This window comes from Gallus gallus, chromosome 1 (genome assembly GCF_016699485.2).
Source record: "Gallus gallus isolate bGalGal1 chromosome 1, bGalGal1.mat.broiler.GRCg7b, whole genome shotgun sequence".
Classification (NCBI taxonomy): Eukaryota; Metazoa; Chordata; class Aves; order Galliformes; family Phasianidae; genus Gallus; species Gallus gallus.
In genome coordinates, this window is record NC_052532.1 from 190,249,317 (window position 1) to 190,272,901 (window position 23,585).

General features: G+C 39.0%; 1 protein-coding gene across 9 annotated transcripts in view; it reads right to left on the reverse strand.

Moving 5' to 3' along the window:
- Positions 1-23,585, reverse strand: part of PICALM (phosphatidylinositol binding clathrin assembly protein) — a 62,521-nt gene that overhangs the window by 1,826 nt on the left and 37,110 nt on the right. Inside the window, exons 12-23 of one of the 9 annotated variants that reach the window (XM_040647296.2) lie at positions 20,618-20,718; positions 15,733-15,882; positions 14,218-14,301; positions 13,794-13,874; positions 11,632-11,739; positions 10,729-10,860; positions 10,616-10,646; positions 9,724-9,823; positions 8,327-8,350; positions 6,148-6,207; positions 4,029-4,133; positions 467-569 (exon numbers count right to left, since the gene is read on the reverse strand). In XM_040647296.2, the coding sequence (XP_040503230.1) occupies positions 477-569; positions 4,029-4,133; positions 6,148-6,207; positions 8,327-8,350; positions 9,724-9,823; positions 10,616-10,646; positions 10,729-10,860; positions 11,632-11,739; positions 13,794-13,874; positions 14,218-14,301; positions 15,733-15,882; positions 20,618-20,718 (1,069 nt within the window). In that variant the 3' untranslated portion in view covers positions 467-476. The remainder of the gene's footprint in view (positions 1-466; positions 570-4,028; positions 4,134-6,147; positions 6,208-8,326; positions 8,351-9,723; positions 9,824-10,615; positions 10,647-10,728; positions 10,861-11,631; positions 11,740-13,793; positions 13,875-14,217; positions 14,302-15,732; positions 15,883-20,617; positions 20,719-23,585) is intronic. The other 8 variants (XM_040647298.2, XM_015280728.4, XM_040647297.2 and 5 more) reach the window with 8 other exon arrangements.

The following is a 23,585-nucleotide window of genomic DNA, read 5'->3' on the forward strand; positions in this document are numbered from 1 at the left end:
TCCAGTGAGATTCTGCACCAGAATTGAACCCCTGCACACACAAGCCAAGCACCTCCTTCTGCATAGCTGGGCATCCGGTGAAGTGCATGAGCAGGCTGCTGGGAGCAGTGTGGTGTTTGCTGCTAGCAGCGAATAACAAACGCATTCCTGATGAAATGGAAAACACCAGGTGGAACCAGTTCGTTCTCCCTAGCTGCAACACAAAGCCCTGTGTGCCCTGGCTCTTGCACTGCAGAGAGGAGCTAGCAAACAATTTCCAAACTGAAGCAAAACACTGCTTGACTTGATCAGGTCTTTAAGCTGTCAAGCGCACCAAGTTTCCAAGTCACTTCCACAGTGCTTCCAATTCAACATGACTGGTTTTTATTAATATATCTGTGTTTTTAAGAAAATAAAACTCTGAGTAGAACTTTAATCTTCCTTGTACATCACATAACCAGCACCTCCCCAGAATAATGGACAATACCTAAGTTGTTCTACAAGAAATCCTGGAGAGAGAGCTCTGCAAAGGGGTCCTTTCCTGAGGCTCTGTGAGGACTCTGACTGGAAGGGCTGGATGCTGCAGACAGCTAGTAGGAAAGACGACAGAGACAGGGTAAGAAAAAGAAAAAAGGTCTCAGAATGACAGAATATGAAAGCTGAACGTGTAATGAAAGGACAAAGGGAGGTTCAGAGGCAAACTTGGCAGAAATCAACTATGAAAACAAGGAGTTTGGTCATATGGAAAACAGAAAGCCTCTTCTATGGTTGGTGTAATGCAGGAAGAAGCAGGATGCGCCCCTCCAGAAGGGAAAATTCAAGTGCCATTTACCAAATAAGCCAATAAACTTGCACTTTCACAGCAGTTTTCTTCAAAAGATTCAAAACATTAAGCCTGACACTGTGGGATAGGTTAGCCCTCTCCCTGCTTTACTGGTAGAGCTGTGAACTGGCAGGCAGACAAGGCTGAGGGCCTGGCTGGAGCATGGCAGCTCTCCAGGTATCTTCCTGCAGAAGAAAGAGCTCTCAGCATCTCTTCCCCTCAAAATGCTACGTTCCTAAGAAGAGGATGGACAGCAGCTAGTGGATTGTTGTTAATACGAGGGCTGGAAGGAGAACACAGGGTGTGTTCTGGTGGTAGAGGTAACAGTGAGAGTTTGTCAATTGCCATTTTTTAAGTGAGAACTGGAATCTGAAACCACTAGTCTGTACACTACAAAATTATATCACAGAGCCATGTATTTAAAGCACCACTACAAATTCAGCCATAAAAGTACACAATTTACAAGCACAGATATTGGCTTTCCAGCAGCTGCTGCTGGAAGAAGCTAATAACCCCCAACCTGTAGTAATGAGAAAACAGCAGATATTCCTTTAAGCCTTTCATCCTTTTTCTTAATGCTTTCCCAGTTATAAATGGTGCTTTAAGTTATGTTTCCCCTCCACCCTCAGAACTTGCATGTTTTTGCAGTTACAAAGAGTCAGCCTTCTCCACCTCTGATCCCACCACTTTAACAGCTGACTCGTAACCAAGCTGCAAACAACCCGTGTGTACTTGCACTTCATACCCACTGCAAAACCACTCCATGGAAGACATATTCCCTTTGGAAACAATGAACATCTGCCCACCTACATGTGACGGGGAACATGTGTATGGAATGGACTGCAGTACTGCCCAGAGTGTAAATATTGCAAGTTCATATTTTTTACAATGTCTTCGAAAGCGTATAGGGTGGAGGAGTTCTTTCAGGATTAACACTTGTGAGATTGAAATATTTATGTCCCTCCTGAAGCCCTGCTAAAAGCGAGGCACTCTCGTCCAGTCCCCATAAACACGTTATGGAAGAGCCATGAGACAGAATGGGAAGCGCTTGAGAAGCAGTTTCAGGATGTCAGCAGCTCTCCTCTCAAACCCAGTTCTTCCCCTTGGAAAGCTGTAGCTCACACTCCACCACTCTCCAGGATTTGAGCCAGACTCCTAAGCCAAACAGAGCCATAACTTGAAGGCATGCCCATTGCAACTTGACTTCATGACACATTCTTCATATTATTTGACAGTGAAGAGGATGTCATGTATTAAAAAATCCTGTTGAATTGGTACTAATAGGAGATTTTTCAAATCAAGTCTAAAGTAACTTTCCAGTTTGAAAGCAGTGTGGAAGATTGGTAGATTTGATGCTCTGCCATTAGTGCAACATCAGCACATAACCAGAAAGACTGAATTTCAAGAAGTCTGTTCACATTAAATATTAGGGGAAAAAAGCTTGACCGTGGTACTCCCTGGATGCCCCAGCCAAATTCAGACAAATACTTATTGTAACAAGACTCCTCTTAAGTATTAAAATGGAAGCCTAAAAGCAGTGTAGTGCACATGAACCCATGTCTAAGTACACTGCATCCATCTCTACTGCTTATAAATATGCTGGAAAACAAGAACATACCATGGCAGTTTCTAAGAGGAGGAGTTCAATGCTAACAGCACAGGTCACCAATTTCTCTAGCACCAACACGTTTAGAACTGAATGTAGCATCTTTCCCACTTAGAGCTTGTATCATTTGAAACACAACATAAACTGCTGGATCAAGCCCCAAGTCTCACCTCCAGCAGCCATCAACTCCCACTGCTTCCACCAAAGGTAAAGAGTTCCCAGAGTTTCACACCTGAAGTTACATTCAACGCCTGCAAGTAATATGGACTGCGCATCTCAGGGAAAACCCTTCCTAAGCATACAGTAACTGCTGATTCAAAGGGGGTGTTTTCAGTCAAATTAATCCTTGCAGCAACCAAATGTTGTCAGATAAGCACAATAAACACAGCTCTACACACCTCACTTGTGATTAATTTCTCTTTTTCCTGTTATGACAGCCAGCTGAGAATCAACCTAGACCAACCCTGCAATGTCAAATGAAGCAGGAAGGCTCAAGGTAGCAATTCAGATCTACTTCAGATCTGTTTATAACAGAATTAGGCAGGCACATTTTTTTAAAGGGATATTTCCTCATTGATGTTTTCAGAATTGAGGAAGATTCCTATCTGTATTTGACTTGCTCTCTATCAAGTGTCAAGCACATCCTTGCTGTAAGATAGTAAACTCCCCGTATAAAAGTTACCTACATTCACTTGCCTGAAGTGACGGAATGTGCGTACAAATCAGCCGCATTTCTCAAGAAACAATGTCTCTTTCAGATAAACCTTTGATATGTATATCTATACATATATATATCCACAAAGATCTAAAATGAGAAGATAGACACAGCCCACTGGAAGCATGGAACTCCTGCTAAGGATCAGACTAAAGCACTAGAAGAAGGCTGGAGGCTCTTTTCCCTTCCAACCTATTGCTGAATTCTTTTTCCACCACACTTGATAGCCCCCACAGCACACATACTCCTGTACACTTACACCTATACACAAGTACATGAACTTCACCTAAGTGAATACATACGTGCTTTTAAACAGCCACCTACAAAGAGAGAACTTTTCATAGTCAGATCAAAATACTGTCACATTACTACTTTCTTTTTTTAATAGCATCAATAGCAATGAAGGACAGCATAAACTTCATGAAACATTTGACAGGCAAGAACGAACGTGCAGTATTAATACTGGAGTTCCAACCTGCCAGCTAATCTTGGCTGCATCTTCAGCTACAGTATAACTATCTCAAATTCTCAATGACCTCAACTATTTTCTGAGAAGAGCATGGAAGTGTTCAAGGTTTGTTTCCCTCACCATTTTTTGTCAGACTCCAGCTGTTTGTACAGCTACTGGATATCCTGACAATGCTGTAAGTGAAAGAGACCCTCAGTCATACCTCCCAGGGGAACAACAGCTTAAGACGGAATCATAGAACCATAGATAACATCTTTGCTTTTTGTAAAACAAACTTGATGCCATCAACCTGGATTTCAGAAGCTAGGAAGCAATCCTTACATGACCTGGTGTACTTGTGCAATGCATTTTCCAATACAAGAAGTTACTAAAACACCTTGAGAGCAATTGACCCAGCTGCAGTTTCTCCCTAGTAATAATTTTTGAGCATACACACCTGTGCTCCTGGTACAGGGCCAAAAGGATTTGGTGGTCTCATGACTGGCTGGCTGTATATTAATGTTGGCTGTGTCATTACTGGTATACCTCCCATCTGTGATGGCTAGAAAACAATCCACACAACATTAAATCACATCTAGCATTAATACATTTCAAGTTCTTAAGGACAGAAAGGAAAACAGCAATGTGTGAAAGGCCTTTGGCCATATTTGATACATGCAGCCATAAAACATTTCTATGGTATTCTGCAAATACAGGTTACTAGAAAAGAATATTAGTGCTTGCTTAAGGAATAGTCACGGTAAGAACTGAGCTCATTTCATCTCTTGTGGCAAAGATGAAAAACACTGAAATACTCATTTAAACACAAGCTTTTCTGCTGGTAATCTTACCCCTAACACTGAGGTCTGACAACAAAGCTTGTCTGTGCCTCCAGAAGTACCAAGAACCTTTTCAGAGCTACCACTGCTGAGCTGGTGGAGTTCAGGAAAAAAAATAATCAAAACTGAGAACCATGCATAAAATTAATGTTAAGTAATTATGCAATCCAAGCCTGAAGTGTTCTAGAAGTCAAGTTTTATTTTGCTTGGACTCTCATCTCCACTGCTGTTGCTTCTGGCATTCCTCTCAGATTTGCATGAATATCCAGTATTGGTGCTACTGAACTCATCCCCACTCCAAGTAACTTTTCTTTGACAAATGTTGGTTCTCCACCCATCACTCTAACTAGGAAGGCATCCACATGGCAAACCCGTTCAGGAAAAACTGACCCTTTGAAAAACACCCTAAAAAATACCCTAATAAAAATTTAGAATAATTGCTGGTGCAATGAAGACACAGGAAAAAAGTAGTCAGGGAATGCTGGGGTGAGCAGTGGTACCAACAAAACTGCCTGTCCAGGATGCCTTCGCTGACAAAAAATAGCTCCTAGATCTCTGCTTTGAAATGGCCACACTAAGAGCTACACTTTTAAGAAAAAGTGAAAAGCAGGTTATAAAACAGGTCAGCACTTACTGCTAGGGATCCTGGAAGAGTATGAAAGAGCCAGAATGACTTTCAGGATGTTATAAAGCTAAACAGTCACCCTGTAATGACCCACCTCATCCATCTGCTCACACATGGCATGTCATGTCTAACAATTAACAGCAACTCATAACAACAGAACTATAGCTAATATTAATTCCAGTTTCCATTTCATATCAGCTTTTTAACACCACAATCAATGCTGCTTTACACAAGATTACTTTCTGAAGATGTTATCTTCCCCAAGTGCTGAATCGAAGTCACCAAGAAATTGCTTCCAGTATCACAGTGCAAAGTTGTATTGATCAGATTTGAATCAGCACTCAGGTAGTTTAACCACAAATGAATTTGCACAGAACAAAACATGCCATTTTTGCTGTTCATTTATTATATACAGGTTATGAAACTAATTTGATTATACCATTATACCAATATTACATAAATCAAGGAGTTTTAGGAAAATTCCCTTCCCTTTCATTCACTCAAAGCTGTGCTATACCGACACAGCCATACTCATGAAGAGCTGAGACAGTTAAAGCACATCACTTCAGAAATATTTTCAAGTTTGAGCTAAGAACAAAACTTTGACCAATCTTTCAAAGCAACAAGCACCAAAACCAGAAGTTCTTTGATACAGACCTGGCTTTGGTGTGTCAGCAAGAGGTGCAATTCTCAAGCAACCCCACTACACAACTGAAGGCCATTCCCTCCCATCCTACCACTGTTACCCGGGAGCAGAGGCCAATCCCACCTCAACACACCTTCTTTCAGAGAGCTGTACAGAGCAAAAAGTTCTCCCCTGAGCCACCTCTTCCCCAGACTGAACAATCCCAGTTCCCTCAGCCACTCCCCAAAGGACTTGTGCTCCAGACCCCTCACAGCTCTATTGTCCTTCTCTGGACACACTGCAGGGCCTCCATGTCTTTCTTGTAGTGAGGGGCCCAGAACTGAATTCAACATTCAAGGTGTGGCTTCACCAGGAGGTAAAATTCAGTCTTTGCTGAGGTAGTTCAGAAAAAAAAAATCAGTAATATCCAATGAGTGATCAAATCATACACAGTATCTGACTTCGGAGTTACAGAAGTGCTACTTACCATCCCATAGCCCATCATTCCTGTCGGCGTTGTGGCAGGATATGCCATTACAGGTGGTGCCTAGTGGGAAAAACAGCAGTGAGCTGAGAGAAGGGATTGGCTGCATACAGGTAACGCTGCAGCACTTTGTTTATCATGAAGATAGCAAAGAATGTGTGTAAACTTACTAGAATTTGCAGTCTTGTGTTAAAATGGACTCAAATTATTTGACAAAAATATCTAAGCTAAAGCCTCTAGATCTTGATCAATTTATAATCACATTTGCTTTTAACCTGTTTGAATTCTGGCATCCTCTTGGCTTTCTGTTTCTGTATAAGAACGTTATATGATACAGAGAGATTTTGGAGGGAAAATTCATTAAGCAGAACTTTTAGAATTCCATTAAGTGTATTTAAAAGTGAGAAGTTGTGGTACACAAGGGATCTTAAAAGAGAGTTTTATAAGACTGAAAAGCCAAATCACCACTGGTTTTGTAGACATTATAAGAATTCTCATCTTTTTAGTCCAGGTGTACATGCTATGGGGACTTTCCTACCATGCTTCAGTATAAGTACAACTCTAACATCTACTGATTGGAATAGTAACTCAACTGGCTTTTTTTATCTCTTGTTTAGTCTCAAACTAAGTCTAGATAACATGATAAATAATCAGTTCTAAACCTCCAGTAGGATTGTTTACTAATGCAAAGGCAGACAGAACCCTCAAAACAATTTATATCTACTTAGAAAGCATGAACTGTAAAACACATCGTCTCATCTGCTTAGTGCACTCAATTTGAATAGCTTAGAAATCCTCTTAATACCTCACAGGCACATTTATATTATCTTCACCCCAAGGTAACTTCCATGAAGTTACAGGCAGGATGCTGTCAGAGGAAACCTAGGACTGAGCTACACTTTTATAAACAGCCTGGCACCATATACATAAAAAAACAGCTGATAACTCTTAGGCAGTCTAAGGTACATGGAAGGCCCTTCATCATTACAAAACCAGTCTTTGTTTTACAGCTTTATCAGTCACTTTTGAAGTGAGTATCAACTCTTACAAGGACAAAAATATTTTTTTCCATACTATAAATTGTGTTTATCCATACTATAAATTGTGTTTTTTAATCCAGTCAACTTGCTGTCTTATCCATACCACCTCCTGTTGGTCTCTTAAGGAAAAGTCTAATTTTAATTTGTGATGTGGATTAATACTCAGAACAAGGCAGACCACATACACCTCCCAGTACACAGGAGATTGTTAATACAGAAAAAAGGGAAGCAGTAAAATAATCAAAATAAGTTAAATGAATTTAAACAGATGAATTGTAATGCTAAGAACAGGACATCAGCAGTGCTGTTTCTGAGTTGAGTTTGAAGGTATCAGCTGCCTTTTTCATACATGGTAGCCAGTGTCATTGGCATTTCAATTGCCATCAGAAGGCATTTCCCAGTCAAGAATATCTAGACTGCATATCCACACAGCCAGAAAGGCTGCTCTGAAGGGCATTCTTGTTTTCTCAGGGTACTTTTGTTGTTCTTTTAACATTACTTAAACATATTGGCTACATAGATTTTTTTTTTTTTTGACTGCTGCAGTAATGGACCTACCATCTGCAACGAAAACAGAACTTAGGGAAAGACCAATACCACTGCTTACATCAACTCTTTGAAATGAGAGACTGTATTGCTCAGACAGCAAGCATCAAATACTGCTTGCACTTTGTGAACTGTCAGCACGGCCTTTCCTTCTTAACATGAGCATTAATTGCATATTGGTCTCTCCCCTCTGAAAAACACTCAAGATCTACCACAAATGTGGATAAAGTGCCAAGTATAACAGAAGCCCGTGAGGTTTCATGCAGTTATTCAAACACAAACATCTTATCTTCATTCAAAATTCACCAAGTGCATTGAAGGCAGCACAGACACACACCCCAGCTCTCTGGCAGCAAATGGTACAGTTTAAAGCAAGGAAAAATAATCTTGGTATTTCCCATGCCATCATTCGAATCAAGAGCCTGCAGAACTCTTATGAAGTTTGTGTATGCTAGGAAAAGCTCAATTTTTGGCACACCAAAGATTTTAAAATGAGAAATGTGTAAATAGCAAGAAGGTTATGAGATTCTGCAACAGCAGTGGTTAATATCAGCATGCCAGTTGATTGCAAAAAGGCTGTGGGTTGTTTCACTTACGTATTGTGGAAAATGCATGCCATTCTGTATTTCCCAGGGAGAACAATTACATAATGCAATAACACTGGATTAGAAGCAAATACTTACACAATGGAATATACACAGATAGCATTTTAGTTCACAAATACATTACATGTCTACCCCAACACATTATTCTTGTGATACAAATCATTTACTGAGACAACGTACATCCGTGATACTGTCGTTAGTATGTTCTTAATTGCTTTGCATAGTCCATTTATTTGGTATATGCCTTTTTCCAAAGACAAGAAAGCCTTCTTTTCAAAAGCATATTTATTTAGCAAGCAGCAGTAACTCCACAATAAATAGACCAGCACAGGAAGGCAAATTTTCTTCTACATTATTTGTTTCTGGGTTTTTATGTTCACAGAACAGTTTCACAGGAAGAAAAGTGTCTCAGCAACTCTAAAGAATAGAAGTTATTAAATATAATGACTTATCACAAGAAGATGCATATACAAGACATGAGTTATTCAACAGATTAAAGCACACAGATAAACTCAAACCATTGGTCACTAAAGGAGGTGAGAAGTCAGTTTCTTCAATACCTACACACCCTCCAGTAAGGTCCACAAACATTTATCTCTGTGACTCTGAGCTGGTAACAGACACCCACTGGGGTGAGGTAGTGATCCACAGACACACTCTTTTTTCCTAATCCATAATGTCTGGTTATTACACTGTGGATTTAAGTTCCCCCAGTTGGTTACAGAGTCAGATGCAATAAATCCTTGGGGACTTTTTATTACCTGCTCTGTCAGTGTACAGTTCTCCAAGTCACTGGTGAAAGGGTGAGCAGGATCCACATGCAAAAATGTTCCATTACCACATGAGAACTACCCATATAAACCTTTTATTATTTTGGACATGTAAGTTAAGAACCCTCACCTGACATGCTACCCCAAAATTCTAGCCAATACTACATGCTACAATGGGCGCTATAAATTAGAAGTACCTGAAGATTAATCTCAGCCCACTCCCATCCCCAGAGCAGGCTAAGTGTTGTAATAATATACACGCTTGACACATCAACACACCTGAAGGACACAGCTGTCACACTTGTTCTTACCTAGACTACCAAGTACTCCCAACACACAGTCCATGGTTTCATGTTAATTCACTGAAACATGAAGCCAGCTATCTCACCGTGACAGACTGCTCAAGTAACAACAAAGTTTAGCATAAACTTTCACATCTCATTGCAAACTGATTTACTAGAACTGCAAAGCTGAGAAAAACAAATCCAAGCACCACACATCTCAAACTGATCACTAGTTCGATACTGTACTGCCTCTTTTCTGCAGCTGTCACTTCCAAATTTGTCAGTTTTCAGTCTGTACAGGGAACTTACTATTTTAAAATGACTGTTTGCTTACCAGTGTTGGAGCATTCCACGCAGTCGTAGGTGCGATCTTGGGTTGCCAGTTGGAACCACCTGTTAGTTTCTTTTCACTTGGTTGAGTCCAATTTACATCACTTCAAATAAATTTGTAAAGAATTGTTAGAAAATAATGGATTTGCTTTCAAAATGTGAACATTTCCTCTTTGAAACTTGACTTTCATTTAGCAAAGCTCATTCAGCAAATGAGTTGAAGAAAGGTCTGAAGATAACCTGTTTTTACCAGGAAAAGGTAACATACCCAGGGAAAGCCCTTGAGCTTGATTCAAGCTCAGTCAGATTCCCTGGTATGCCTTAGCCTCGCTTACTTTACTTAAGTCAGAATAGTTTAGTTAGGAACAACAATACACTAGATTTCTGCTAGAGTGACTGCACAGTTGGCACAGACCGCCCCAGTGAGTATGAGATTTGCTGATCACATTCTCAACTTTGCTTCAAGAACAGATGTCTGCTTTTCTAGAACAGGCCCTGCTTCAAAATTCACTCCTCTAAAGGTCAATCAGAAGCCTGAAGGTTTGTGGTCTCACATAATGTAGTTCTGCATGCACTTGAATCACATGAAGTATTTATAATAGGTGATACAATTCCTATAACCTAAAGAAATATTCTAAACTCATTTCCCAAACATACAGATAACCTGAAAGGACCCAGATAAAGGATGGCATCTTGCCACTGTTGTTACTCCTCAACCTACAGTCTTTCAAGCAGCTCTTAATTCATTACATTCCATGTGATGAGAATCAGAGCACTACCCCAAACATTGCTCTCTGAAAGATAACACGTTGATGTTCTGGACAAGTTTGAACCTGTGCTTTCGTAAGATTTTACTGCCAAGAGAAAAAGTTCCATTTTTGATTAGGTATACTCACTTTTTAGTAGTTCCATTTCCAATGCCCAAATCTGTCACAAAGTAGAAAAAGACACTATTGAAATTCTATCCTCTTAAAAATTAAGTATTTTATGTAAGTTATTCAATACTTACTGCCTACAAGATTGGCTAAAGACGAATCCAGATCATCTGACACTAACTTGTTAGGTGGTACTTTGGCAACTGGAAGACTCTGGTTCTGGGAGGCCACTGTTGGTTTTAGGAGACCGCCTAATTCATCAAAGCCTTGAAATGATAAACAAGCTGATTGGAATCATAGGCTTCCCATGAACATTGTGATATTCAGTTAAGTAGACAGCTAGCTCAACACAAAGGGTGAAACAAAATTTAACCTAGCAACACAACAATGAACACAAAAGATAAAACTACTATGCCTTTGTATAAAGGAGGAGATGCTACAGAAAAAAGGAGATTTTATCCTACTGATTTAACCTATGTGACATCTATTTTATATAAAACAGATTTACAAGTACCACAAAACATGAAAGAACAAAATTAAGCAGAAGGTTAGAGTATTTACTTCGCAAATTCTCAGAAGAACAAAAGGGTTCTCAGTATGATTATAATCCAAATTAATATCATATTTCTGATGGTTCACCCTTATATGATCATTTTCTGAAATTAATCTCCACATCCAAAAAGCAACGCATATGCACCTGAGTGTTAATAATGTGTTGCATGCTTGAATAAAATTAAGAAGCAACTTTAACTCTCCTTATGGCTGCAGTACACAGCTCAGTTGACAACACTTAAAAATGAATAAGGCTGTTCACAGTGTGAAGTTTCAATGCAGAAAAGATTTAAGGAATTAAATGTTTCTTCAAAATGCACATAGAAATAATGAAGTAGTCTTTCCTTACATGCTAAGAAAAAGATAGACGAAGAATGCTGTTACTGATCTTTTAAAGTCTGCTTTCTTTTGTCAACAGGAACATTGTCATATGAGTAAACACAGATTACAAGGACATATGTCATCTATTTTGGTAGATGTCTTACCACCAGAATCTAGGACAACATTAGAAGATTTGTTTCCAAACACAGACTCAAAGTCAACATTAAGGCCAGCTGATGGCTGTGGTTGAGCAACAGGGGAAGGAGTGAACCCTGCAGGGAAAAAAAAGAAAGCAGTTGAATGTTTGTGTTAAGTTTTTCTCATTAATTTGCCTTCTTTATGGAAAAGACAACAAATATGTAGATATTTCAGTAGTAAAGAAAGATCAGGAAGACTTCAAGTGATCAGATTACACTCTAACATGGAGAATTTTATAGGAAAAGAGCTGGAACTTGAACTCCTCTCAAGAAAAAAAGCTTCTGTTTCAAAAGAATGCCAACAGACTATGGAAGAACCTCCCCCATTGCTAAATCTCTGGCACTATTCATATAACCCCTGTCTTTAACAAACTACTTACAATTATTTAAGGAAAAGTTGCATTTCCTGCAGAAGCACAGCTGGTTACATGCAGAATCTGTATCAAAATTACTTGCCTGCAGATTGCTCCTTTCCACTAGCTGAGCTGCTCTCAGATACAAATAAAACAAGATCCATACTACCCCAACATGCCTATCATGCTTTCAATTACACATTCCTAATACTAACATTTTAAAACAGTTATTTTTGAGCACAAATTAATTACTTCATTTGTTTCCTGCTGTGCATCTGTAAAGCAAATGATCTTTAAGCGTTCTCCAAATGCTTTTTTCCCCCCTCTCCACACTGAGAACTTACTGCACTGCAGAGCACTGAGTTTTTCTGCCCACAAGTCTGTGCAAAAGTCTGCATCTACATATCAACAATCATGCAATTACAGAAGGGATTATTCCTTCATAAGAACTGAAGAACGCAATGCCATGTTGCAAATTAGCTTTTCTGGTCTTGAACAAATTTTAATGATACAGAAAAAACAGAAGAAAAAGGGTCACATACTTCAACAATAAAACACCTCAGTGATCTGCCTGTTAGACCACATTTAGCATGCTAACACAGCTTATTTCAGTCTTCATGTTTTCGTAAAACAAGTGAGACTTCACCTAACATTTAATGATTATATGGTGCAATCCTTGCATTCAAGCTTCACAGATTTGGATCACCTTTCCCTCCTGTCTTAAGGAAGACAAAACTTCCAAGTCAACAGCATCCACCAAGAAAATATATTTTTTCCATTAAGCACAAATCAAATAAAAACTTGGAACAGCATACAAGGACACAAGGGAAGCAGTAATGTGGGAAAAGATAGGGAAGTGAATAAACAACAAAACAAAATGAGTATCTTTGTGACAAGTATAGCATTGGGTTGTAACAGGCCATTTCAGAGACTCTGAACTGCATATCAGAATTCCTTTGAAAAGGTGTCCTGCAAATTGTGCCTGTACCAATAAGTTTGACAATGTAACTCATTTTTTCTTTAGAAAGTGAGCTTAAGTGGTATAAGCTGAAATAACCTTCGCACTCATTCTCGGATGTTTGGAGCAATACGAAGCTAAGCAAGATAGGCCAGAAGACAAAACATTACTTGGGACTTTTTGAGTTGGGCTCAGTGAAAAGATCAAATCATTCTCCCGGTATGACTCTAGCTAGTTGTTTTTAAATAAAACATGTAACTTCACGATGTTTAAGAATTAACTTTTCCACAAAACATGAATTGAAGATATTGCTAAGCCTTGCATAGCAGCAATGTTAACAGTTCCTCCCCCTGGTTTAGGCTATTATTTGTCACAGCCAGCAGCCCACCTGTGCGGGCAAGGCATTACAGAAATAGCATCAATACAAGTTACTGTGCAGACATCACCTTGCTGCACAAATGATTAGACACGTGTAATGCAGAGGATACCATTTGTATGTTCTGTTGTGAACCTCTGTTCTCAGAACATCCCAATCCCTCTGTTTTACAAGCAGTGAAGGTGATTAATGCAGCAACACATACAGAAGGAATCCTGAAATGGGGAGATACTCATTTATCAGATTAAAGCCTTGTTTAAGCACAAACTGGAAGAAGATGAGCTACTTGTGACAGCACATCTAGCATAAGCACTGCTACAGAAATCAAAGTTGGAGCCAATGTAGTAAGGCATTTCTGTAGCCAATAGTAGACCTAACAATTTCAGGCACACGACACATTCAAACTTGAGTGTTTGAGGTTAGGCTACGTCCCATTACCTACCTCCAAAGAGACCAGCTACAGAAGAAGGCTCATTGCGGAAATGAGAAGCACTAGGGTACGCTTGAGGACCACAAAAAGAATCTGATAAGGCATGTCACACAAAAGAGAGAAAGCCAGGAAAGGAGAAGAGGGAGAGTTACAGAAAGAGAACCGAGATACACTCTATTTGCTATTCAAATATTTAATTTCAGGTCAGTCTACAAATCCACATATACTCTAACAACACAGAAACAACAGAATATTGATACAGGTAAGACATACAAGAAATGAGTTTGTAACATCTATAACACTAAAGGGAAAAAAACTGTTTCAGTATTACAGCTAAGTTAGGATAAATACTTTTTCTTTTTTTTTTTTTCCAGTAAATGCCACATTTTACACCCTTCAAAAAAAGTGTAAAAGCTTCAAGGCATTTTTCTTATACCTGAAGAATAATGATACAGCCCAACAGTGGATTCATATTTGGTTGCCACAAAGGGATTTAGTTCTGTGAATGGATTGTAATGATCTAAAGAATCAGAAAGAGTTATTTTAAATCCATATTCACATTATCATAGCACCTAGTCTGTGCTATTGCTAGAGCTGCACCTACTTTTACAGGTCAGTATGTCAGGAAGTCACACACTGTTTCTAGATAGAACTTCACAAGAGTGAGATGTTGGAAGGGATGGCATTGTTCCATTGCCTTCCCATCCCCAGCGGGTCAGGGTTGGGCAGTAATGATGAATGCCCCACAAACTCACTCAGCTGTGCACCCACAACCCTGCACTGCCACAGCTTTCTGTATGACTGCAGAACAAACCACAGCCAGGAAGCTGTTCTGACTGAATGATAACTGTGCTGCAAAGCTGCATTTCAAGTGGTCATTCTGTATTTGCCTGCAGTCATACCAGTTTATTAGAAGCATGGGGAAAAGTGATTAGTAACAGACCAAGTCATTACACCATAGTTACAACTTGAAGTATTTGTAAACTACTGCCTCAACCAACTAAATCTCAGTGAGAATTCTGGAGCAAAGTCTCACAACAGGAGTTCTGCCCTGGAGACTCTTGCTTCTCCTCTCCCCACTAAGACAAGACAAGCTAGGAAATTCATCAAAATATTAGTGGCATGGCCATCTCTAAAGAGATCCTTTATCTTATCCTTGTTAAGAAATAGAGCTATCAAATATCTTTCTTATAAGAAAGTCTGGATTCTTCTCAGATCAATTCTAGTGAGGTTCAACCTGAAAAAGAAAGTCCTGTTGGTGCAGTGACACTGTCTTCAAACCAAGCAGTCTAAGAACAGAACTGACACATCATTAACTGATTTTTTTATTCTCAGAAAGCTAAAATATTGACAAGCAATCCAATTACTAGGCACTAGCACCAACAGACATGTGACAGGGATTTCTGGTATGACAACACATTGTATCACCTCCAAATTAAGTTTTAATGGTTTTTAAGTGGTGAGTTCTTAGTTAATTGCCTGGTAGGTAGAGAAGAATAGAATATGCATCAAAACGTCCATGGCTTTATCAGTTTTTCATGCCAGCAAAATTGCAGAAAGCACATCCCCTGCATAAGAAAACTACAGTAAGTTCAGACGTTCAAGAAGAACGCTGCAACCTGAGGAACAGAAAAGCAGCATTTCCTTTCAATTCTCAGGAACATACAGTATTTTACCTTAAAATTCCCAAGCATAACAGCCTGTGTTGAAACAAACTCAACTGTTTTAACTGTAACTAAGTTCCACCACATCAGCAAGAATCACAGTTAGTATCAAGTAAAGATATTAATGCTACTTTTTATGACGCAACTACTAAATCAAGTTCTAATGTAGCACAAAATAACATCCAATTGCTATTTTTTTGGTTTCTCAAAATCCCCCAAATATAATTTAGAAACCAAAATACTAAAGTGTTTGGAAACAGGTAATTAATTTAAAAACAGTACTTTACCAACAAACATTTCATGTGTGGGTGTCCTACTGGTGAAAGTAGAAACATCAGAAGACACAGACAGATGAGCAGCATCGTTAGTTTTTGTAAGGAAAGGATTTAGGTTTGGAATGGCATCATCAACATTATCAACAGTAGCAGAAAAAGGATCTGTCCAATTCCAGAAAGCGAGAGAAAGAAGAAAAGGGAGATGGATTTAGTTGTATGTTACTTCCTAGGTACATAAGAGTAAGAAGTGTTAAAAGAGTTGAGAAGAGTCCAAGAAGTATTGTTTTATCCCAAAACCTCTAAATTTGGGATACCCTCGCTAGTTATTTAGTTTTTAAGTTGACCAGAACTATCCATACATTTGCTGCCCAAGGAAAAGGGTATTAGCTACCCTTTTGTTCTTAAAATAAATTAATACTTCCTTGATCTTATACAATATACTTCTTCTACAGCGCATCTTATACAGAAAATTAGTATGTTACTTATCTTGAAACTCAAGCAGCTTTTGCTCTACTCAGTCATATCTTCCAATACTTGCAAGAAATTTACTGAAGCAGTGACTGCCTCCTACCATAGCACAACACCAGCCTAAGTAATGACTCAATGCAACTCCATTCTACAAATGGCTTTAAAATAAAAGTATGCAAAAAAAAACCACCAGCTACAATTCAAAAAACAAACAAAACCAATGAAGCTGCTAACTTGCTCTTTTCCATCTACTGATCTTGGAACTTGATGCTTTTTGTGTTCCTGAGCATCATAAAATTCTCAAGAGCTAGCAACATATTGAGGCAACATACAGGACAGAAACACACTCCTTATTACCAAACTTCTGGACATGTCATTGGCCATGAACAAGAGAATTGCTCTGCTTCATAGAATCAATAATGTTGGAAAAGACCACTAAGTTCATCTAGTCCAACATGATGGACCACCATGCCCACTAACCTACATCCCTCAGTGCCACATGTACACAGTTCTTCAGCACCTCCAGGGACAGTGAACCCATCACCTCCCTGAGCAGCCAGTTCTGAGAATAAACCTTTCCTAATATCCAACCTGAACCTCCCCCACACAACTTGAGGCAGTTACCTCTCACCCTATCATTAGCTACCTAAGAGGCCAAGCCCACCTCGCTATAACCTCCTTTCTGAGAGTTGTGGAGAGTAATGAGGTCTCCCCTATTCTCCAGCCCTATATATGCCTCTGTTTTATCACACTGCCTAGAACTACAGCTTACTGTTCCAGGCAAAACCATATACAGAAGTGTCAGAGTAATACTTTTAAGAGATATTTGAGCGCCTCACAGTTTTGGCATTTAGCTTTTAAACTATGTTGGCTTACTGATCATCTACAACTAGTAAATAGTACTGTGACACAGACAGAAACTTCAAACTGCCTCTGCCTGAATCTGATCTCCTGATTCTTAGCTATAAAATCCTATGCAGTTTGTAGCTGGCAGTCATATGCAAATCCTAAAGAAAATGAAGTCTTACAATCACAAGTCTGTGAAGAATAATGCATTTAATGCATCTTCATTTTCTGCAAGTCTGAAACCTTTTTCATCAGTATTTAGTTTCTTCCACTGACTGCCTGGCTACATCACAAGTACCTTACCAGGCATTTTTTTTTTCTAATAAATCATTCAGTTAGCAAAATCAGAGTAACCAACAGTGAGTAGAATAAGCACCCTAAGTAATGTTACATTTGTAATAAACAGCAGCAATACAAAATCTACTGTCTTTTGTATGCCTTAGGCAATAACATTACCACCTAACGTACTTATGGACATGCCAAACAGCCAGGCTCCTGAAATGAGTCCCTGCTTCCAGGTGTGTACCCTCTGTCTATCATGCACGCTATTTCAGAATGCACAGAACAAACTGATCTGACAATAAAAACACAGCACATTATCCTTTAATCAACTCCTGCTTGCTTGCTGTTGCTGCTTCACATTCTTCTCATTCTATTGGTTCTTCTTACAGTTGGAGAAAATCCAATCAGGTAGGATAAACTGATTATTTCCACTCTGATACATCTGTTCTGCTTCTCAAGTTTAGGTACAAACTGATCACTGGCAAACAGCAGATCAAACAGCTGGGATGGTCTTCAAACCATCTCAGTAAACAGCTCTTATAGAAGGTTCCTTTATTCTTTTTAGCCTTTTTTGTTTGTTTTCCACATTACTTTCCTATACTTGTTTAAATAATTCCATTAGACAGTAGTTTCAAACATGTACAGAACAGGGTATTAATTACCACCTTCTATTTCCAAATGTCAAAAGTTGTATGTGGATTTGTGTTTTGACTAGTAAAGCAATTGAATGAAACTTGAGATTAGCAGAATTTTCCCAGAAATGTCATCTAACTCTTTGCTGGTCTGTCCATTCCAGTTCTAAACCAGTGTGTTTAAATCTGAGAATGTGCCAACACCTGTGACAAAGATAACTGAGAATGAACCAGTTTGGATAATTCAAATCATTAAAAAAAATTGAATATTCAATTGTTGTCACTCCTGACAGCAACACTTAACTGTTCCTAAAGCCCAGTTTCATCTCTGAATACACACAGTATCTGCTTGTGTCAATGGAATCACTGCATGTTCAGGTTATCTTAAGGCATTAGTAATTCAGGTACATTCAAAAAAGTACCTGAAATTTTGCAGACTTCTACCTTCCATCTATCCATCTAGTAGCAACTTACCTGAGAGAGAAGAGTGACTAAGATTTTTCTGTGGCATGCCTTACAGTTTAGAGAAAAGAAAGCAAAAACATGCAATAACAGAACCCACTCTCTAGGAATTTTTAACCTCATTAGCTTTTGCCGGATAGTAATGGAAGGCAGCAACCCAAATAAAATGGGTTTGTAACACAGTTTATCCTTTTATTACATACCTAAAAGATGCCGCATAAATCTCATAAGCAGTGATTCTTGTCCACTGCAAGTCAATTTGTACCTGATTCGATAATCTTCTCAAAGTCACTGAATACACCAAATACAAACATCACGTCCGAAAATTACCTAAGGGAGGGATGCTGTGCAGTGGTTAGAGCACAGGACTTGGAAATAGCTCAGGTTCCATTCTTTGCTCTGCCACTGACTTGCCGCATGACTTCATGCAAGTCAGTTAACTGCTCAGATTTCCCCATCTGTAAAATGTGGAAAGCACTTCTTATCTACCTCACCTATGTGAAGTGAGTGTTCATGTCTGCAAAGCTCCACAGATTGTTGTTTTTTTTTTTAAATGAACGTTAAAAAGAAAGTAGCAATCCCAGAATTTTAACCTACAGCTTCAGCAGACAGCCTGAAACCTTCACATTCAAAGGAGTTACTCTTAGAAGTATTTAGAAACGTGTCATGAGGAAGCAGATACACCAATGATTATTACTGAAGACTCTTGCCAGGAATTACACACAACACTGAACACACACAAGGACCTCTAGGCTCAATCTCAGGTTGTTAATACAATAAAAATAAGTGGCAAAAATTATAACCACTAGATTGTGATATGACCTTCATGAGGACAATAACCTCCCCTTCCGTCTCTCACCCATGAGATAATTAGAACAAGCTGAAACACAAGATATTCCCAAAAGCAAACAAGATGAGCCAAAACATTTTCACAGTTTCGGAACTCTAAGCCTAACAGGCATAAAAATTTGTATGCATTACTTGATATGCTCCCATTGCATCTTTCTTCAAAGATGCTCTCCTCAGCAAAATGAAAGGACAAGTCAATTTTTTTTTTCCTGGAAGGTACCGCATACATTACTATCGCTTCCATCAACCAGAATTGTTGTTTCCCTATGAACCAGTATGAGAAGATACACAGGACACCAAGTACACATCAGAAGTAAACAGGAAAGAAGAAAACATACACTGCATGTTACAAAGTTCACTTGGATAACTGGAAAGACCTTTAAGAAAAGGAAAATGAAGTTGCAGAACAGTATTATTCCAATGCTAATAAAGTTTTCTGAAGCAGCAACTCCCATTTTTCAGCAACATTAAGCAGTTATTATGCAGCTATTTCCAGATAAGATAGTAAAATTTGAAACTAAGCAGCATTTATGAAGAAGAAAGCTTTATGCAAGGTTTTTAAATCTTCATTCAGTGTAACCAACAGTGCGAGTAACTAATACCTGTTACCCATACCACAAGTATTCGGGAACACTGCAAAGCAGAAAAGAGACGAATGGCAACTGCTCTAACTAATCTACAATAACATTCATGACTTCTGAGACTCTTGCCTTGCCTCCTTGATTTAAGGACATGCTCATATCAGTAAGACCATCTAACAGCTCGTTCAGTACATCTTTAGCCAGTTTCTTTTCGTAGTTAAACAGAATTTTTCTGCTGTATTTTAGAGGTGCTTGTTTTGTTTTTGAAACCTAGACCTGGACTGCCATGCTTTCTATATACACATTTGTTTCAATTGCCCCTTTTTCAGGTCTCATTCAAATTCTTATCTATTATAACTGAAAATTCTGAAAAAATTGATTTAACTTCAGTCTATATAAAACAGTGATTTGAGAAATTCCATATTCAAATTCAGTATGCAGTAGAATTCAGTATCTGACAGACACCTTCACACAAATGGATTCTCACAGCTAAGTTTCTGTAGCTTGCTACACTATCCTTGAAGACAGCAGTCAGAGAACGACTCTGCTGGTCAATGACTACAGGAGCATCTCAAAACATGATTGTTTGTAATAACCACGTGCTTCTATATTTTAATCTGTACTCAGAACTGACTTGTTCCCTACTCTTTTAACCCATTCTTAACTTGGGTCTGCAAGTTCTCTTCACAAGTTTTTGTGGAATGAACAGCTCACAGACTAGGCACACATTTCACAGCAATACAGGCAGAGCAATGAAAACTAAGCCAAAATTCTTACCTCCCCAGGTACTTCCTACTTGTGGAGCAGCAGATATTGAATGTACAGATGGATGAAAAGTTGGCTGCAAATCAAGCAGATCATTTGGCAGCTTTGAAGTGCTACAAAGACAAATCAATACAACTGTTTGAACTGCATCACAGTTCTCAAAGCAAGGCAAATACTAGCAGCTGTCAACAATAAAGAAAGCTTTGTAACAAACTAGATGTTATAAAATTTGATACAACTAAACCGAAATCATGAAATTTGCTGAATTTCACATTCTGTATTTACCCTCCCTTGCAAAACATAAAGCTGTGTTATACCAAATGATTGTTAAATCACACAGTCTAAAAGATGACCAGCCTTCCCATGTTCCTCATAGCCTAACAGGGCTAAAACATCTCAAGTACAAATGATCTACAGCAGTTTTTAAAGTAACCTTTTAAAGTAACCAGCTCCACTGGTTTGCTCTTGCACTGTGGAACTCACTTTAATGGGTTACCAAATCAAAATGCTACACCTATGTATACCAAGACCTGTCCACTGTCAGCTGCTGAGAAACTGGAAGCTGGCTTACATCCGTGAGCTATTAAAGAACTCTGAAGAAAACAGAACATTAGAACCCTTGAAACACTTTGCCAACTGCTGTAGTGACATCAGTCCTGTGAATTAAAACTAGTTTACATGTACCTACTGGTCTACTCACAACTAAACTGAGATCCAAGAAAATATAAAGAGTGAAGTCTTAAATACAGCTGTTGCAATGACTTCAAGAGTAACAGGGATGATAAAACATCTAGCCAAGAGTCCACTTCATACTCCAAATTTCTCTCGCAAAATAAATAAAACTGAACCATTAGTGTTCACCAAGAACTTCCCAGCACATGAAATGAACCAAGATTGGCATATATGTCTATGGACAGATGCTGAGGCATCACGGCATCCAAGGATTGTTTGAAATCAGACTGGCACAGAGATTAAAGGCTAGAAGGGATATTCTAGATTTCTGCCTATCCTCTTGCTGACTCAACTGATTGTGTGATTCAGTTTATTGTTTTATTTCAGTAGAGATCAAGAAATCATGTTTTGCTACCACTGCTCCCATTAAAAAGTAGCTCTGTTCAGCACAGCCTTGTAATACGAAGAGTCAAAACAATTTTCAAGTAAAGATTGCTCAAGCTAACGATACAAATTAATCAGAGACATTCCATCCAGTAGCAAGCAACTGAACACTTGCAATCCAACAAATCCACTCTGTGGCAGCTTCTGCTGTACAATCTGTTCTTTGCTCATTGCAGTAACACTGCCAGCAACTGAATTTAAACAAAGACAAACTAGCATTTGTTCTTCAAAAGAAAATGCTCTTGTCTCCAGCATGAAGCATTTCTAGCCATTTGAAGAAGCTTTAATCAAATGTTTTTGTTTCAGACCTTGTAAGAAGGAAGATCAGGCATTCAAAGTTTCTAGTTCAATGCATACTGCTACTTCAAATATTTCAGTCTCTAAGCTATTTAAACAATTTTCAAAGAAGCTTTTCAATTATCAACACTGACAGATTTTCTAGTTCCTTACACATGATTCAGCTATTTTCTTCATAAAAGATGTAAAGTAACTTCCTACAATAGTTTTCTAGTGGGGAGAGATGGCTGTATAAGCACTAACTACTTACAAACAACAGCAAGAAGGGGATAAGTAGATTCTTGCATGATTCTAATGGAACTAAGCAATCCCTCTTTAGGTTTAAGATCCATGAGTCAGCAGTGCACACTTGCAGTCCCGAAGGCCAACTGCTGGGCTGCATCAAAAGAGGGGTGGCCAGAAGGATGAGGGAGGTGACTGGCCTCCCTGCTCCACCCTCGTGAGGCCCCATCTGGAATACAGCACCCAAGTCCGGGGCTGCCAATGCAAGAAAAATGTGGAGCTGCTGGAGCAAGTCCAGAGGGCCATGAAAATATCAGAGGGCTGAAGCACCTCTCTCATAAGGAAAGACTGAGGAAGCTGGGTTTGTCCAGCCTGGAGAAGAGAATATTCCAGGAAAGCCTCACTGTGGCCTTCCAGTACCTGAAGGGAGCTTAAAAAGAGGAAGGAGACAGCACGTTTAAGTGGTCCCATAGCAACAGGATGAGGTAGAATGATTTTAAACTAAAACTGCGGAGACTAAGATTAGATATTAGGAGGAAATTTTTGACAGAGAAGGTGGTGTGGCACTGGTACAAGTTGCCCACCGAAGAAACTGGAGGTGTTGGAGGTGTTTAAGGCTGGTGGGATGGGGCTGTGGTGGGTGACAACCTTGCTTGCAGCACAGGGTTGAAGCTGAAAGGAAACTTCAAGACTATCCAAACCCACGACATTTTATGATTCTATGATCAAATCCAAAGCAAAATATGCCTTTGGAGAGCTATTTCCCTCTTTTGTACTCATGGAAGCACTGTACTCTCTGCTACCATTTTATTTGACAAGTATTTATAGAATGAAGCTCACACCTTTATGCGTACCATTCCTGATAGTCAACAATCAGGATTAGTGTGCAGTAAGAACTCTTACACTGTCTCTGCAAGTTCTTGCAGACAGATGTTCCAGATACAACTCAAGACCGTAGAACCTGCCTCTTTTTCCTCCAACCCTGTTTCAGGCTTTCCTTTTCCTGAAAGTCTACCAGAATATTTGTTACCACTCAACTTTTAAATATCTAGAAATGCAACATTGAGTTCTGCATTATTAAGACCTCCCATATTGAATTATTTTACTTTTCATGAACTTGTAAGGTTCTTCAGGGGCATGGCACGTGCATTTTTTTTTTTTTTTTTACAGTTCTAGCTGCCTGCCTATCAACAGCTACAAGGCCTGTAAGCAGCTCATCAGAAATTATTCTGCAAATGGAAGATGAAGACACTACACTGCTTTTTTTCCTACCCGCTTTACACAAAACATTTCTTTTCACATCACTCATGAACTCTACACCCAAAAAACCTTCTCCAATGTACTC